Raw genomic sequence first — 18,193 nt, forward strand, 5'->3', positions numbered from 1 at the left:
TTTTCGAGTTAAAAAAAACAAACTTTATTTTAACTTAGAGATGCCTATTTAGCTCCACTCGACATTTTAATCAGAGCAAGTGAATGAAAAACCAGACATGTTTGATCTAATAAAGTTTTATTTTCTTAGAAATGGCAAGTTTTCAGTTTTCTTTTGTCTTTCTAAGAAAGTATACCCCTTTTTGAATTTCAACTAGCATCTACTAATGGTTATTGAATACTTCACAATATATTAAGTCTAGATGTTATGGTACATGCATACGATTCAGGCTGCATGAGGAGCCAAAGTCACCACGATACACTGGGAGGAGGGCAGAAACGGGTGGGGACGGGGGGGATACAGGGCGCTGCAGACTGACCAGGTTCCAGTTAAAAAGGGGGCTGTAGCGCCCCCTATAGAAACCCTCTCCACAAAACACTGACTGCATCAACATATAAACACACACGCACACAAAGTTTGCACTGTACACGACACACATTTACACACACCTCTTTATACAAGTGTGGAGCTCCTCCACCGGCCATTTAAACTAACTCACAGGAGAGGGTTTAGTGTTAACAAGCTTCTCTTTCACAGAAAGAAATTCACCACTGGAACCTTTCAGCTTCTGCAGTCCGACGTGGCGGGAGGCGGGGACGGGAAGGGACGCTAACCAAAGGAAAAAAAAAAAAATTATTATAATAATATATAATAAAATAAAAGACATTCAAATACAGTCAGCTTTTTGCTTGAAAATACAAAACTACATGAGAAAGCATTGAAATAAAATCCATTCATCAGAACATATATATATATATTTTTTTTAAAAAAGCCCAAGTGCTCAATCTCTCTCTCTCTCTCTCTCTCTCACACACACACACACACCCCCACGCACGATCAATCTTTTCCTTTTTTTTTTTTATCCAATGGGGATGGCAGCTGCGAGGAAGCAGGAAGTCTTTTTAACCGCAGTTCGCAAGAGGATTAGCTGTGTGGAGATCTTCATGCTTTAAGTGCCACCAGGTGGACCTCGAAAGCCCCTCAGAATAACCTGCCCTTCCCAGTCTTCTTTGTTTACAGTCTGCAGCGAGGAATCGCTTCAGGAAGCTCCACGGCTCCCTCTAGTGACCCCCTGCAGCGAGTGCGGCTGACGCCAGATGAAGCTGCTTCCTCTGCAGCCTCTTCCACTGAGAGCGCTGAGCTCAGAGTCTCTCTGGGTCCTTATAGCTGCAGGCGGATGCACGTTTAGAACTGGGTGTATGTGAGTGTGTGTATGTGTGTGTAGCTGTGTGTAATGCAATGTGTTTGTTTGCTTATCTGAGGGCGTTAACACGAGCCGCCGCCTTCAGTTATGTTGTAGCGTGTTGGACTCGATGGGCGGTGCCGAGTCGTACAGAGTGTCCGTGTCATGTGTGGGCTCTCCGGCCAGCGTACACGGGTTGGACAACGTTCCCGCGCCGCAGTCACAGAAAAACCTGAAGGAGAGCGTGAATCAATAAAATTAACATCTACAGGTGACCTAATGTGCTCTGTGAAACTTGAGGAAAACCATGAAACTCGTAGTTTAATTACGTTTTTAATGAAAGTTTTAAATTAAGATGTCTGTCCTTTAAGGAAATGTCAAATGCAAGATTTTCTCAAAGTCTGGAGGCATTTTTCTAAAGAGCTTTAGAAACAAGATGAAGGAAACATCAGAACAAACATAAATTTAACTGACAAAATTTAAAAGTAAAGAACGAAAGAAGCTCACCGATCGTGTCGTATAAACTCTACATCGTGTCCTTGGTGACACTTTTTGATGCAGTTAACACAGATGGCATTCCTATCTGTTGTATTACAGGTGTGACACCTAGAAAACCAAATAAATCATTTAAATAAAAACTTAAAACTGCAATAAAAATTATAAATCAGATCTATTTCAATTTTTTTACCTATAGAAGTCGTGCATGGGGTAACTGGTGTAGCTGGAGATCTTGTAGAGACACTGTCCTCTGCTCACCGCCTTCTCAATGGCGTCCTGATTATTCTGAATTTTATTATCTGACAGGGAACATTTAATAGTTAGTAAGCAGATATAAACCGCAAAAACATAAAATAAAGTATTTTTGGTTGAGCTTCTTTGTACACTAGACAAAATCTACAACTTTTAGCAAAATATAGGAGCTTGTTTAAGTAAATAAATCCTTAATATTGATTAAAAAAATTACTACCCCGCCAAAATAAAAAAGTCTTGTTATAAGTGAAATAATCAGCCATTGGAATTGGTATATTTTTATCTATATTAAGTCAATATTTACTTTAACAAGCTCCATACTTGCTGAAAAGCTACTTATAAGTTAGTTTTGCCTTATTTCAAGTATACAAAGATATTTCCACTAGAAAATTTTAAAATATTTGATAACATTTGTTGATTTTGCAGTGTAGCACAAACACAACATGCCCAGCTGTAATGAATATAAACAACCTCTTACCTTTCATGGTGACATTAACTCCTGAGGCCAGAAAAAGCCCGCCGAAGCGGTTGTTGAAGATCTGGTTGCCCTCCAATGTTGCCGTTGCGTGGTTAGTAATTTCAATACCTGGTTTAGTGAATGACAAGTCAACTGTAAGCCAAAAGGAGACCAAATGATTATTTTAGGATCTAGAAGAGTCTGTGAAGCCAACCTGCAGCAAAGCCGTCAAAAATGCGGTTCTTGCGGAGCGTGGGATGGCTGTTGGTGCTGATGAGCACGCCGGCCTGCGCGTTCCTGAAGATGTCGTTCTCTTCTAGCAAACCTGCAGGGAAGATGTTTCTTCATATGCTTCAACAGAACATGTTGGGAACATCTACGTTCAATGAATTACATCTTGATTGAAACAGAAGGCAAGCTGCACTAAATCTAGGGCTCCAAGTTATCGGTTGAGGAGTTAATTTAAAGTTGATTGATCTTATTGAGCATTTTGTTCTTTTGCATCAAGAGGGCTGACTGTCGTTCGATAACATAATGGGCTAATTTTTTCAGGATATGCTGGATTTTAAAAAAAAAACATTTTCTCACAGTAAATACTGACTGAATAAAAAGAAAATTGTGATTCTCACATTATTAACTTAAACATATTTATAAAACATAAAACAGGAGCCTCTGAGGTCACCGAATGTAAAAACAGAAGATGAAAAAAATTAAATATATGAAACTCTTAATTCAGAGATGTATTTGCTCTTGACGAGCAAGAGCAAACAGCGAATGATAAAACTTCGCTCCATGAGGTTCATTAACTCACGAGAGTCATCAAAATCAATCTGATTTAAGCATCTTGCTTATTGGCAAGATGCTTTCTTCCCATCTTGTTACAATTTTTCTCCGTTAGTAAATCTGTAATTTTTGATCGAGAAGTTGGTGCTGCTTCGGCTGAATGAGAGCCGTTAAGGAGCTTGTTGAGTATTTATATTTAAAAACAGAACCGCATAGACCGTTTTGCAGCCCACACAGTCTCTGTTGGAATCATTTCTCTGTTCTAGTATGACCCCGCCATGTTTGTTTCTGTATCAACTGGCTTAAGGCTGGCCAGTGATATCCTCTGCTGGATAGTGGCTAAACTACAACATTTAAAGAAAGTCGGAGCTGACGTTATTAGTTTATGGAACTAATTTAAATCTAATAAACCATACATTTAATTAACATTTGTGAAGATTTGTGACTACACTCGATCTTGTGGCAGCTGAGTTTCTGTACCTCGGCCTCCGTTGAAGATGCAGATGCCTCCATCTCTGCCATCATGGATCTTGTTCCTCCGCAATGTGGGGTTGCTGTCTGTCTTGATCCACACTCCCGCCATGGCGTTGTCAAAGATTTCATTATCCTCGATGAAGCCCAACCCTGCGACATAACAGCAGCGTTAGATGAAGCTGTGACTCCACGTTAGACGTCCCTCTGGTGCCGTGAGACGTAAATACGAACCTGAGTTGTAGACCAAAATCCCTCCATTCTGCCCTCCCCAGATCTTATTGCGCCGTATCTTTGGGTTGCTTCCCGTCCTGCAGATCAAAACAGACTCAATTATTTTCTGCTGATTTCAATGGAAGACGAGTTTCAATACATGATTGAATAAAATAATCTAGTTTTAATCAACTTCAAAGTATGGATACTTTATGAATGATGGCTTTCAGAGACCCTGACTCACCTCAAATATCCCTTAATAGGTCTGAGTGTTACGACTTAAAAATAAAATCTCTGACTTTTTTCAAACCAGATCTGAATCATTTTTTAATGAGTTTCTTTTCTAAAGAAGAATTTACAAATAACATAAAATAGTTCAAAAAAAGTGGCTTTTACTCCAATCATCCCTTTAATGAGTTAGACGATTAAAGGGACCATTATACTAGGTTACAACAATATAGTCACAATTAACATCAATTACCAGAACAATGTCCTAAAATTACAAGAAAACATTTTTTAATGAGAATTTTTTTTTTAGCTTTTGTGTTTTAGTTCCCATTAAAAAACTACTAATTTATTCTCCAGGTTACTTTTACTGCACTGCAGAGATACTTGGGTGTTAATTATATACATAGTATTGATTTCTATAGGATTACTGTAGCATGGGACTAGGATTATGTTTTGGCAAGGACCTAAATGATCCTCTTTGAAATTTGGGACTGAAAGAAAAATATCTTCATCTCATTCAGTGTTTTCATTGAATACACTATTAAGAGTTGTTACCTTATCTGTACACCAGAGTACATGTGATTGTAGATGTCATTGTCTTCCAACACACCGTGGCCATTGTCATAGAAATACACGCCAACCTAAAGGACAAAAAAACATTCAATTAGTGGCAAAAAGAAAAAAAGGCCAGTTTTTTCTTTTAAGTAAGTTTTTCCTAGTAAGCTAGGAAATATGTTCCTAGCTTACATATTTCTGAAAGCTAGGAATACTTTTGCACCACACTTTAGCATGTTTATGTTTAAAAAATACAATAGGAAAAATAAACTTATGAAACAAATGGATATGAAAACAGAAATATGTGGGTATGAACTGGCAGTTCATCCATCCATCTGAATATTTAAGGAAACTTCCACAGTTTACTGTTAACGTTTTTGATTTTATTTTTTTAATAGTACAGTATTTTTTCAATAAGAATAAGGTTTTTTTTTTGGTTTTTTTTTTATTAGGTTTTAACATCCAAATACAAATGTACAAAAATATATGAACAAGATATGTAAACTTTTTTTCTATAACAGAACCGAACACAAGTCGTACAGAACACATGGATAAGCCTTCCCAAATAAAATCCAGAGGAATAAGAAAAGAAAACAAGAAAAAACAAAAAGTAGATATGTTAGAAGAAGAAATAAAAAAGACATTAGTCTTGTGTGCAAAGTACAATGATATAAATATAGGTCTTAATAGTGAAAGAAAGAAAGAAAAAAAAAAAAATTATATAATAAATAAAAAAAAAAGGGGGGGGGGAGGATTTAAGAAAAAGGTACATCAATGGGTATTAATGACAAAATAAATAATTTGATAAATAATATGATAATGTAAATAAAAAGGTCAGGCAAAAGCAAAATTTAGTTGGGCACCATACGGGACGGCAATGTCTGAACAAAATCAAAAAACGGCTGCCAAATCTTTAAAAATTTAGTTGTGGAACCTCGTAGGGTAAATTTAATCTTATCAAGTTTACTAAAAAGAATAAGGTTTTTGAATCCAAGACGAATATCACACATAGGCCTGTCACAATAACAAATTTTTGCTAGACGATAAATTGTCCCAGAAGTTATTGCTATAAATGATAATATTGCTTCGAGACAGTTTTGAAGTAATATAATGTCATAATAATGCAAAAACATATTTTCAAAGATACATTTTTTTTTAACTCTAATGAACATTTAACAATGGAAATGAAGGACATTTTAACTATGTCTAAATACTAAACATAAACAGACAACAAATAAAATTAATTATGAAGTCTCTGAAAACAAATTTGGTAGAGAGAGAGAAATTGGAAAAATAATAAGAAATTAATGAGTTCTTTTAAACTTGTATACAATTAATTGATTTATTGTGACAGGCCTAAACGCTCGTGTCTTTTTAAGCAGAAAATTATGTTTTGTCAAGTCGATAGAAATGATAATTTTCTTAAACCAGCCACTGTGGCTACTGAAAATGTTTATACATTTGCCAAAACCTCATTATTTGTTTTCTGTGAAAGACAGGAAAAGTCTGATATGCAGTAATAGAAAAGTAAGTAAATCAAAAGTAAGAAATAAATGCCTTTTGTGTACCTGTTTGCCGCTGTGGATGCGGTTCTTACGGAGGACAGGAGTGCTCCCTGTGGTCACCCAAACTCCAGCCAACGTGTTGCTGTAAACCTCGTTCTCCTCAATCACTCCCTGGCCTTTCTCATGCTGAAATTAAGCACAGGACCGCTCATCATAGGACCACATTTCTCCCCCTGCTAGAATAGGTTTGGACAAAGACTTGTGTATTTACCACGTAGATGCCTCCATGCTGCCCATCGTGGATTTTGTTGTGCCTTACAATGGGACAGCTGTTTGTTCGGATCTGGATCCCAGCCAAGGCGTTACCATAGATGTCATTACTTTCTATTAACCCACGGCCGTCTCCAAATATGTACACTCCACCTTGGTTACCGTTGAATATAGCATTTCCACTGAAAATAAGAGGAAGGAATAAGGTGAAACACAATGAGACAAACCCAAAACAGAGTATGTACACTTTTCAAGAATTTCCAAGGTCAGTTTTCAAACTTTTCCAGCACCAAAGAGATTAAAACACAAATGAACTAAAAAAAAAAAGCTTCAATTCTTTTTCAAGGATTTCAAGCACCCATACCAACTCTGCTTCTGGGACGTCTGTGTTCTTACCGTATCGTCGGGTCGCTGTTGGACGTGATCCAAACACCAGCAAAGTTATTGGCATAGATTTTGTTTTCTATAAATTGGCCCCGCCCCTTTTCATGGACGTAGATGCCTCCCGTTTGGCCGTGGTGGATCTCGCAGCGGACCACTGTGGGGTTGGCGTACGCCTTCACCTCAAAGCCAGCTATGCGATTTCTATGGATGTTACAGTTCTCAAAGTAACCCTAAAACAAATGGGGAAAAAAAACACAGGTGAGGCTGTGTGAAGGAGTTCCTCAGGGTAAGAAGTAAAACGTGTCGTAGCTGCATTCACCATGCCGTGATCGAACGTGAACACTCCTACATCTCGTCCGTGATGAATGTGGTTACGCCTAATGATGGGGTTACCGTGGTTCTTCACCCAAATTCCTGCCAGCGCGTTGTTGCTGATTTCGTTGTCCTCATAAATGCCCTGCAAAGACAAAAAGCTTTCGGTCGGCGAGACTCTTTGTGTTGCATGTCGTTGGTTAAAATGTGCTGTTTGATTTTACCTGTGCGTGGTCTGTGATGTACAGACCCACGTTCTCACAGTCGCTGATGTTGCAGTGTTTGATGGTTGGACAGGCGCCCTGTCCGCTCACACACACGGCTGAACCCACTGGACACAAAGATGGAAATAAAGGTCTTACAAAACTAGAGATGCATGGATCCGATACCAATATCTGTACCCGGTATAAAAAAACAAAATCTAGATCGGGTTTCTGTGATAATGTGGCAGATCTATTCAGTTTAATTCTGTGCTTTGTGTTTTCAGCTACATCATACTTTATTTATTTTACATTATATTTATAATTCCTAATTGTACTTTCTGAATCATTTGAAAGAGTTTATTACAGATTATTTTACAAAAGGTAGACAACCTTTTTATTTTTTTTTTTTCTTTCTTTATCATTAATGCTACATTTTCTGTTTTACTCCTAATTGTACTGACTGAACAAATTTAAGTTGTTCTTACATCTTTGACCAAACTTGTGTAGCTATTGGTGTGTTTAAGTTTAGTACTAGTGCAGAGTTATCAAGCAAATTTACAATTTAGTACATTTATGTCTGTGTTAAAAAAACAACAAAAACATTTCAAGTCAACTCAGTACTGTTTTCACGTATCGTATCGGCCGATAATAAACCTCAAATCCCTGCACAAAACATTCAAAAACCTAAAAAAATTGCATCTTTTTCTATATAAATATACATATTTTAAAACTTTAATAATATATTCATGGAAAGCACAGATCTAGAGTGTATTTGGAAGGTGTCTGTATAGACTAGAACAGTGCTGTCCAAACTTTTTGCCCTGTAGGCCAAAACTGGCAAATTTAAACTGGCCACAAAATTCATTACATTAAAAATACAAAAAATTGGTTTATTGTATTCTTTTTCCTGCTCAACAATGAACATATTTTTATGAAGTTTGTGTATCATTAAAGATACAAAACATATAGAGGCCTCTTCAAATTCATTGTAAGACTGATTACTAACAGCATCACCTTCCACAACGTACGTGAAGGTACTTGGATGATGACGACATTAAATTTCCCTTTGCGATAAATAAATGCATCAAATCTAAGACTTCCCACCGTTTTTGATCTATAAACCCATCAACCAGCAGAATGAGAAAAAGATTTGCATCATGAGCTCTGATGCAGTAATGGGTATTGACATGTAATTCTTTCATTTCATTTTTGTGAGTTATTGTGTCCATTTCTCGGCAGGATGATTTAACTTTTTCAATCCACAGAGAGATTTCTACATTAAAACGCAAAAAGAGTTTGCTTCATCTGAAAAATTCCAACGATTTCTAAAAGGGGAGACGTTTCGCTTTCCAGCCACTATCAGGTTATTATGGAAATTAATCTGAAGGGCACTCTGTTAATGGACGGTAAATTGCAAGAATAACTTGCTAGCTATTGAAAGTTCCAGTTGTTACGGAGAAGTGGGCAAATATATATTTACTCACATGACATTTAAAGAACTGCGTACGCTTAAAATAAGCAAAAATATCCAGGAGGAGATTTTAAACGTATGGCGAAAAGAGTTAAAGTGTACAAATACTAAACCAGGAATGTTCTTCAATCAACTATAATATAAACTGAAAACCAAGTAAAAAATGCAATTTGAAAAATAAAATAACTTGATTAAACACCAGTTCAGACATGTGACCAAAAAACAAATGTTTGCACTTTACTTCCTCATTTTTATTACCTGCTAAACTAAAGTAAGCAAGTTTGAAATGTCCACTATTAAATGTCAGTTTACTATACCAAATATAGGGATCATTTCTACTTATCACAAACTAAAATCCTTTCAGTACACGCTACTGCTGCAAAGTGTGGGTTGATCAGATTATAAGGAAATGTGATGAAGCGTCCTCTGACTGGAACAGGAGGCGTTGGTGTGTGTGGTTACCTGTACATGTGGAGCGGATGATGCAGTGGTCGATGTTGGGGCTGCAGTTGACTGTGATCTCCAGACAGTGGTGGGCGTTGTGATGCTGCGCCGATTTATCATCTGGATTAAACTGAAGAGGGAACAGAAGCTGAGGTCAGACAGAGGACAAGAGTGCAGACAGCACTTCTGTCTGCCCACCACATCCACACGGCACTCTAAGTGTTGGAGCCGCTAACAGTTCAGAGTTATAAAATAATGAGGAAATAGGATGATTATAGTTCGCACCATTTGGTTAACCTTGCTTAATAGAGAGCACATACTGCTATTCTTTTGCCTTGGGGAACTCTAGAGAAATAAAACCCAAAGCAAACAACATATTCACAAAGATACATTATTATAATACTAAATGACTCTTGGACCTTATAGGCTTTGTTTTTCAGTCAGAGAGTGCTAAGGCCAGTCTAACTCTGCCTTTCTACAGTCATTTTTAATATCGTATCTATAAAAACTGGTTCAAAGTCTTTGAATCAGTTTTTATAGGTACTTCAATCATTGCAGATCTCATTAAAATCAGTGTAGTCCCAAGTTATTCCACTGTATTAACAGCACAGGATTTTAGACTTATAACTACTGTGTTTTTAAGTCATAACACTGAAAATGGACCAATTACTAAACTTCAGGGTTAGTTTTTTGATCTCCTTTAACCTGATAATATTTTAGCCTGATAAGACCCGTTTTAATTGAACTCTAGTTCATTTGTCTAGAAATCTGGTTCGTTTGTGAAGGCATGAATGTGCAATCGAACTCTGACGTGGACCAAAAAAAGCGAACTCTGGTATGCTTAAAAACCTAGCCTTCGATTCAGTTGAATGAACCGCGGTGCGTTTCGGATGCACATGTGGATGCAGTGGCATTCTGGGTAAATACGACGAATTAGCAAACATGCGGGCGTAGCACTAGAGGGAGAAATGGCTCATGGTCTTTTATCAAAAGAAAAGAAAAATCCTCTTAACGAGTAAAATCTTACACCACTCCATTTTTGTTTACATTTTATAAAGTAGGAAGCTGCTGGCTTGCGTTGTGAGCTCAGTTTCACAAACCCACTCCTGATTATTATGTAACCTGCAGATATATTAAGTGACTTAAACATAACATCTAATGGCTAAAAAGAAACATATCTACTTTTTCACAGAACTGTATATTATTCTACACTTTCTGTCATTTATTTTAGTACAGAGGCTACAGTGTCGTGAGAGAGTAGTCTCTCTTAAACATGGTTTTCATATATTTCAAAATAATTGTGAGATTGACATCTTAGACCTTGCACACAGATTTTTTTAAAAATGCGTACAGAAGTTGAACATGTCATACTGCAAACTTGATATCAATAAAACCTTGGATATAACTCATGTCAGACTGCTTCACTTATTACTGGAGTCGAACCCCAAAAAGGGTGAGAAAAGGAAGTGCAAAAGGAGAAAGATGTGGATGCAGTCACAGCTTTTCAAAATAAGACAATCATCAGCTGTATGTTGCAGCAGACACCCTGTAAGATCCTCCCAGAAAATGTCACACTACTTGATGTAACACTCGCACTGAACGACCACAAATCTATAATTCACACTGACAGAAATTCTCTTACAATTTCTTCATGAAAAAAAGATTTTGTCTGAGACAGAAGGTAATTGAGCAGCGAGAACCTGGATTAAAACTGGCTTAACATCTTATATTAGCAATTAGCATAGCTAGCTTTACAAAAACAGCATGCTCTGTGTGAATACTGGAGAGAATGCACACACAGTTATTTATGCAAAACTTTCCAAAAGGCTTTCAACATTTCAAAATTCATGTAACGAGCTCACTGGAAACTAAAAAAAAAAAAATTTGATTTCTTAGTAAAATCAGAAACCTGAACACATCCAAATCTGTAATTTTTGTAGATTAACTATACATTTTCTTTTAGTTAGACAGAAAACGCCATGTTCTAAACTAATAATTGTATTCCTTATTATGAATTAGTACTAAAAATATTTGTATTTATTATGACAACATTAAGAAAAATATGACAAGAGGGTATTTGTTTACCTTAATGGTCATGAACCCCACATATGCATCCTCTGAACCCTCCATGAAGACAAATGTTGAATCTCTAGTATTCTCTATGACGACTTTGTCTGCTACTTTACCAGGTGCTGAGAGGAAAGCGGAGACCATCCATTAAACAGAGAGGTTAGTAAGCATATAGCCTGAATATAGAAGAATGATCAAATCTTCAGCGTCGTTTTATGATGGCCACTACCTGCACCAATCATGGTGATGGGAGACTCTATATAAATCCACTCATCGGTATAGATGCCAGAATGAACAAAGATGAGACCATCAAAATGGGCTTCTTGAACACCTCCGAGAGCGTCCTCAATGGTGTCATAATACTGCGAGAGGAGAGACACAAACACTTTCAGGCAAAACAAGCGCATCCTTCGACAATTTAGAGAAGTGATGCCATTCACATCGACGGTAATCAACCGTTTTGTCTTCCAGCTGAGAGTTTGGACTTACCAGCATATTCTCTCTGCCTTTGTATCGGCCGGGGTTACTGTAAAAATGTTCAGCGAAGCCGGGCTTTACATGTGCACCTTTGTACTGCAACACAAAAACATCAAAACTGGTGAATGTAGGTTGGATATCAGTTTCTGCAGATAACTTTGCTTGTTAAAAGGCGATAAAAGTGAAAACATCACCAATGCTGATAAACAAATGCTTCAAACCCAGACTGTATAATGAGAGGTAATAATTTTCACAAAGATAGCAGGGTACTCAGCAGTAGATTCTTCAAAACTAGATATCCTGACTAGTTATGAGCCTACTACAACACCGTTTACATCTGCAGTCATAGCGCTCCTCTGGTTTAAAGTCATATTGATGAGAAGCAGAGAAAACCAGAGCGACCTGGGTTTTTTTTTTTTATCTATATGAGGTAAAGAGTAGCGCAGCACTGCTCCTTCCAGTGTTACTACTTTTCATTTGTTTTTATGAAACACCAATTTAGCTGTTTAATATATTTCTTAAAACAAGAGAAGCACCAAACAACTTTTATTAAAATAATGCTGCCTTCAAATTACAATAAATGAGCCTCAAGAGGTACAGCCAATTTGCAAGCTGGCTACCGGAGCAGATAGCCCAACTAAGTACCCAGCAAACAGTTATATAGAGCAAGATGGCAAACGTGTTACACTGTGGCAATAAGCAGTTGAAAACCAAAGCTAAACATTGCCAGCATTTATTCTATATTTTTGATTATGAAAAATTAAACATTACAAGGCATAGTACTTTCAAATTAATTAGGTCAATTAATTAGTGCTTTTCAGTTTTAATGAAAGCAAATAAGATTTCCATTTGAAATATATGTAAAACTTGTAATAATAGAGTAAAAACGTTGTTTTAGCTGAAAAGTTTCAAAAAGTGAGAATCTCATTCTGTCCAACGCCTGACCCAGACGTTATAAACTAAAACCACTGACAAACGAAAGGAAGTTGAAACACTAACTACAAATCTATTCAATACGAATAGTTGAGATAATTTTTAGAGTATTTTTATACATGACCAAATATTACTGATAAAAGCCCATCAAGGTTGTTGAACCAGTTTAAATAATAAAAGGCCTTACAGAAGCTTATATAAAATATTTTTAACAAAAAAACAAAGGGATTATAAGAAGTCTGAACAACAGCACCTTGTTGCTGGGGTGTCCAAACTGAACAAAGCATTAGATAAAGATAAATTTATAAATTAATTAACAAAGTTGTACTAACCAGCTGCTGAAAGCTCTCTTTCCAGGGGTTTGGATGCTCATGCTCCTCAGGGCTGACCTGGTAAAACCGGCCGGGCTCAGGATGCATCATGGGACGCGTGTATTCAAAAACCTCCATGTATAGCCGTTTCCTTGAAATAGGGAAAGGAAATGAATGGAATCTTATAGGTCTACTTTGCTTATAAATTAGGATATAAAGTCAGATGATACAAATCATCTTACCATAAGATGGGGTCGTTTGCTAGCTGGCTGAATCTCTTGCACACACAGGCCGCCTGGCAAAGGTCCTGCTCCAGTAAGTAGGAGAAAATCTTCAAAACCACCTCATCTGGAAGCTTCTGCTGCAGATACTGCTCTGCTGGGGCTGCTAAAAATATACAAATACACAAAAAAGGCAGTGTAAGTCTGAAGAAAAGGTCAACATTACAGTACGGATGGACTGTAATGCAACAGCGCAAGAGTGGATCTCAGCAAAAAGAAAAAGAAAGAAAAACTAAATCAAACATGTAAACGCTGCCCATCATGCTGAAGAGCTTAAACACACCTGGAAGGTCGTGGGTCTTACCGGACACTCGTGCCCGCTTGGCTCGATGACCGAAGGCATCTGTTGATGAAGTTGAAGCTCCCTGAAAATGCAGCAGAGATTTAAAGCTCAGAGGGATTCAAAAGTGAATATGACAATAAATCAGTGTCTCTCTGCTGCAAGATCTGCTGCAATCTGCAGCAAAGCACAAGCGCAACAGCGTTCACGCTCACCTCCATCGGGCCCTTGCTGGGGCAGGCAGAGGCGGTGGCAGAAGCAGTGGCAGAGGCAGTGGTGGTTCTCTTAGGAAGCAGGGTCTTGCGTCGAAGCTGGTAGGGACTGTTCTGAGCGCCGGGGCCGGATTCCTCGATAGCCATTTCTGCTGCAGCGGCCGCAGGAGCCTCCTCATCTAAACAGAAAAGCATTGTGGGTGTTAAGTAGAGATGCAACAATCAACTGGATAGACATCCTAGTACTTTAAAGTGTCAGATTTCCTCCTCTATGCTTTATAGAACTTCCACCATTTTCAGTGTTTTCACACCTTGTAGTCTGGTAGACTCAGTTAGATTGGGAACCAAAATTGCAACATTTTTTACATTTTCAGCTGGGACGGTTTGCTTTCACACTGCACTGTGTCAAACAAACCAAAGCGTTTGAAAACCTGTTCAACCCCTTGACTGTGGTGACGCTGCACCAACAACCACTGAAGAAAACGACACAAAGGTTTGATGTAAACCTGTAAACCAGGTTTACAGGTTTATAACTGTAAACCTGAAGCATACAGTTATATATATAGAAGAAGGACATTAGTGCAACATCTTGCTTCACAAAATGTAAACAAATGGCGTAGCGTCAGATTTTAGTGGTTGTAGGATTTTTGTTTTGTCTTTGCCTAAAGAGCCTGAGCCATTTCTCTCACTAGCGATAAACTCACGTGTTTGTTTAGGTTGTGTTTACCCAGAATGCTATGCACTACAGCTCGCTTTTTTCTGTTAAAGCAAGCTGGTATCCACATACCTATTCAAACCGCACCAGAATCCCTTAAAAACAAACCAAGATCTAGTTTTTTAGGCGAACCAGAGTTTGCATCAAAGTTTGATTATTTATTCACAAGTCTCCAACGAACTGGACTTTCTAGACAAACAAACTAGAATTTGATTAAATCGGACCAAACAAGGCTGGTGTGAATGCACCCAAAGTCAACTGGTAGAATGTACCTTTAATGCACATTTTTGAATATAAAACAATCAGATAAAAGGTTATCCTTTGAAGCATAAATTCAAATAATCCCCTAAATCCCTTATTTTTTTTGTCAGATTCAAAACTAAAACCTGCAGCACATTTTCTCTATTATGTTATAACCCTAAGAAACAAACAACAAAATGATCAAAATCAGAGTCACAAGTTCAGAAATCAGAAAATCAGAAATCAGTCAGGAGAAGCTTGATTGATGCATCTCTAACCTGAAGCATACAGTTATATGTATAGGTTAGAAAATCTTCTGGCCTTTTTATTGCAACTAATTGAAAAGTAATATGTAAAAAAATGTTTGCTGTTAAAAATTTAATGGAAATACCTCAGATTTTGAAACTGAGTATAGATGACAGCGTAAAACGACAGACACGTTTTCCTGTATTTTTATAAATTAGTTCTTTGATCACTCTTGTGTAATTGCCTTTGGATTATTTCCTTACAAGTAAAATTATATTTCATTCAATTCGTCACGATGTCAAACACAAAGTATGGCAATATGGGGGGGAAAAAACCCTCTGTCTTTTAGAAATTTTGCCAATTCCTGTGGTGAATACTTTACTTTTAACTATCGGATTTTCAAACATTTTGATGGAAATTAAGGGACAAAATAACCCAGATTTCAAAATACTGTAACCATTTAAAGTTTACATATTAAAAATTCTCAAGTCTCTGAAAGATCTTTTCTTGCTTTTTTAGATGAAAATTATATAAAACTATTTAGAAAGTTTTACTCACTCACTTATAGAAATACAATTAAAAGCATCTCATATAAGCTATATGCAGCTTAAATATAACTAGAAAAGTTACTATCAGAGGTTGTGCATTGATGTATTATATTTCTAGTGTCATGCTAAATATTGAAAATACATTAGACCAGTGGGAAGGACTCCGGCTGCAACTAATACCAACAATATTGCACATTATCTTTTTTTAAAAAAAATTAACATTTGGTCCAATAAAACTGTGTTCAGTTAGCCAATGTTTTTATGCAGCTATATTTTGAAAAAAGTCTGATTTGATACATAAACACATGCTTGCTAACTTGAGCAAGGTCTTTCAAATTTTTATTCTGATTTTATTCAATTTCAGGCTTCAAATGTAAAATGCTTCTGGAAAATAATGTACAAATATTTTATGTTGCCATCAATAGTGGCGAATAAAAGGACAATAAAAAAAAGTAAATTAACTGACATTTATTATGAGTACAAAAAAGGAGAACACCACAGATGGTGTGCCGAACATTTTATGACTATGTGTTTTATAATTCTGTCTCTTTCTCATGATTCAATCTACACTGAAGTTTTATAAAAAATAATATCGGCTAATAAAACACACTATCTGTTTAATATTTAACCTCCATATATGATCGTTTAATAGTTATTTTATGACCCACATTAGGTGTTAAAGCAGACAAAGGTTGGTGATTGATAATAGGAGATGCGCCTTCTGCAGATAAACTACCTTTTTTCATGTGTAGTTACCCTGAAAAGATCCTGATCTGTATGCATTTGTCGTTGTCCCAGCCACAACCACACTGGTCTTTTGTGGTGCTGTCAAATCAGGGACAGCAGTCGATGTCGACTGCTAACAGCTAAAAACTGAACTGCGTAGCTGGCAAATCCGCGGTGTAAACAAATCAAGCCGCGACTAGCATAGACCGACAATCCGATAACAAAACGAGCTTCAAACTAACAAATCTGAGGCTATTCGGCTGACCCCGGGTAATTAGCCCAAATCACGCAGTATCCTCTGTCACAGCTGATGTGCGTGTCCTCTCCAGGCAAGAGCAACCAGCTAGCATTGCCCCTGGAGCCGCGGCTAATGTTTTTGTTAACGTTACACCCCAAAAATGGCAGTCCTAAAGGTTTGCACTCGCACAAATTGCTGTGACAGCTGGGAATGCAGCAGCCGACCGGCCACGAAGCTTGTGATTGCGGAGGGTTAGGCCGCCCCGTAAGCTTCAAGCCGGGGAATATTTGAGCCATTTATGATGTCCGCCTAGCTATATACGCATTAAGCGAAGACAACCCCCACAACCTCCTCCTCCTAACCTGGTGAGCTAGCTATAGCCCCGATCACTCAAGCCAAACAAAGCGCGGCCTGGCCTGAGCCACAGAGCGAGAAGCCTCGGGTTTTCCTAAAGAAAAAAAAACCCCGCCGCCTCCAGGCCTGCTAAGTAGCTCGGTAGTGACAAAGAGGGTTACATAAAAGAATGGTTTCGCCTAACAAACCTTTGTTTAAAACCATTAGCTGACCGTGGCCTAGCTTACCTCTATCCCCGTTGATTCGTTCGGGTTGCACCGGGCGCGGCCTCGATACTCGCCTGGGTCTCCTGTTGGTGGCTCTGAGGGAGTTCATCTGGGGAGTTGGTTGTCGAAAAATACGCCGCTAACCTCGACTGCCCACTGATAAAATGTCGCCCCTCGACTGGAACAGCCCCCCAGACGACCTTTCCCCCAAATATCCCCTCCAATAGCGACCTAAACCTCCCTGTTTTTGGGGTGTAATTGCTGTTTTTTCACCCAGCTCCGTGGTATTTCAGCTAACCCCCGTTTCACTGCTCTGTGCCAGCTCCGTCTCTCTCCGTTGCAGGAGGAGCCATTAACTCACACGGGAAACAATCGAATGGTAAAAAATAAAACACAGCGTCATCTTAACCAATCACATTCTGTGTTTCAAACAGTCGGTTTTAATAGACCAATCAGAAGGCTCGTATCAAACGACTTCAAGAAACCTTTCTGTTGCGATTCGTAATCGGTCAAGCAGCAGGAGTTTAAACCAGGGGCGCCTGTTTTGAAAGAGGTATCCAGATGTGGGGGACCACCAATAATTTTGGATTGACACGCCAAAACTAAACCCAAAAATGAATTTTGGGATTCTTATTTGGGAATTAATGAGAATGGGCACTTCTCAATATTTGCTGCAAGATGCTGCATGCATTCAAAAAATCTGCAGTGGAGAGTAATCTCTTCTGCCATCAGCATAAGGGATTTTAAAAGGCTCAGCAACGTGATAAAGACGGGTGTTTCTGTTCTGGGGACTACTGCACTAAATGACAGTGCAAAGCAGGATTTTTTTTTATGAAATCAAGAGAATTATAGATAATCCTGACCTTCATCTTCATGACACTGCGTCTTCAGTCAGAGGCTTTTTCAAATTTGCTGTAATACTGACAGCTACAAGAAATCTTTCCTTCCAACGGCCATCTCTGCCTACAATAACTCTTTGAAGAATTTGAATTAATATGAGTTACAACAACATTTAAATGCAGTATTTTTGAATTAGAATGTTGTGCTTCATTGTAGATGTGTCACACAGAGATCATATTTATTTGTGC

At 37.9% G+C, this 18,193-nt stretch overlaps 1 protein-coding gene across 2 annotated transcripts; it reads right to left on the reverse strand.

Moving 5' to 3' along the window:
- Window positions 1–882: 882 nt before the first annotated feature.
- On the reverse strand, window positions 883–17,460 carry LOC102238361 (F-box only protein 11-like). Of its 2 annotated transcripts, none has more exons than XM_023341302.1 (22): window positions 17,127–17,460; window positions 13,836–14,011; window positions 13,645–13,705; window positions 13,302–13,446; window positions 13,081–13,210; window positions 11,828–11,911; window positions 11,568–11,700; window positions 11,354–11,460; window positions 9,287–9,398; window positions 7,375–7,481; window positions 7,158–7,295; window positions 6,851–7,068; window positions 6,456–6,636; window positions 6,248–6,370; window positions 4,680–4,765; window positions 3,918–3,994; window positions 3,693–3,836; window positions 2,644–2,754; window positions 2,451–2,558; window positions 1,911–2,019; window positions 1,730–1,828; window positions 883–1,454 (listed from the first exon to the last, which is right to left on the reverse strand). In XM_023341302.1, exons 1-22 carry the CDS (start codon window positions 17,212–17,214, stop codon window positions 1,325–1,327), a joined length of 2,667 nt encoding a protein of 888 aa, XP_023197070.1. In that variant the 5' UTR covers window positions 17,215–17,460; the 3' UTR covers window positions 883–1,324. The 2 variants fall into 2 exon arrangements, with proteins under 2 accessions (XP_023197070.1, XP_005794704.1); XM_005794647.2 differs by having other exon boundaries at window positions 13,624–13,705.
- Between the last annotated feature and the right edge of the window lie 733 nt (window positions 17,461–18,193).

The sequence above is a fragment of the Xiphophorus maculatus genome, chromosome 10 (genome assembly GCF_002775205.1).
Source record: "Xiphophorus maculatus strain JP 163 A chromosome 10, X_maculatus-5.0-male, whole genome shotgun sequence".
Lineage (NCBI taxonomy): Eukaryota > Metazoa > Chordata > Actinopteri > Cyprinodontiformes > Poeciliidae > Xiphophorus > Xiphophorus maculatus.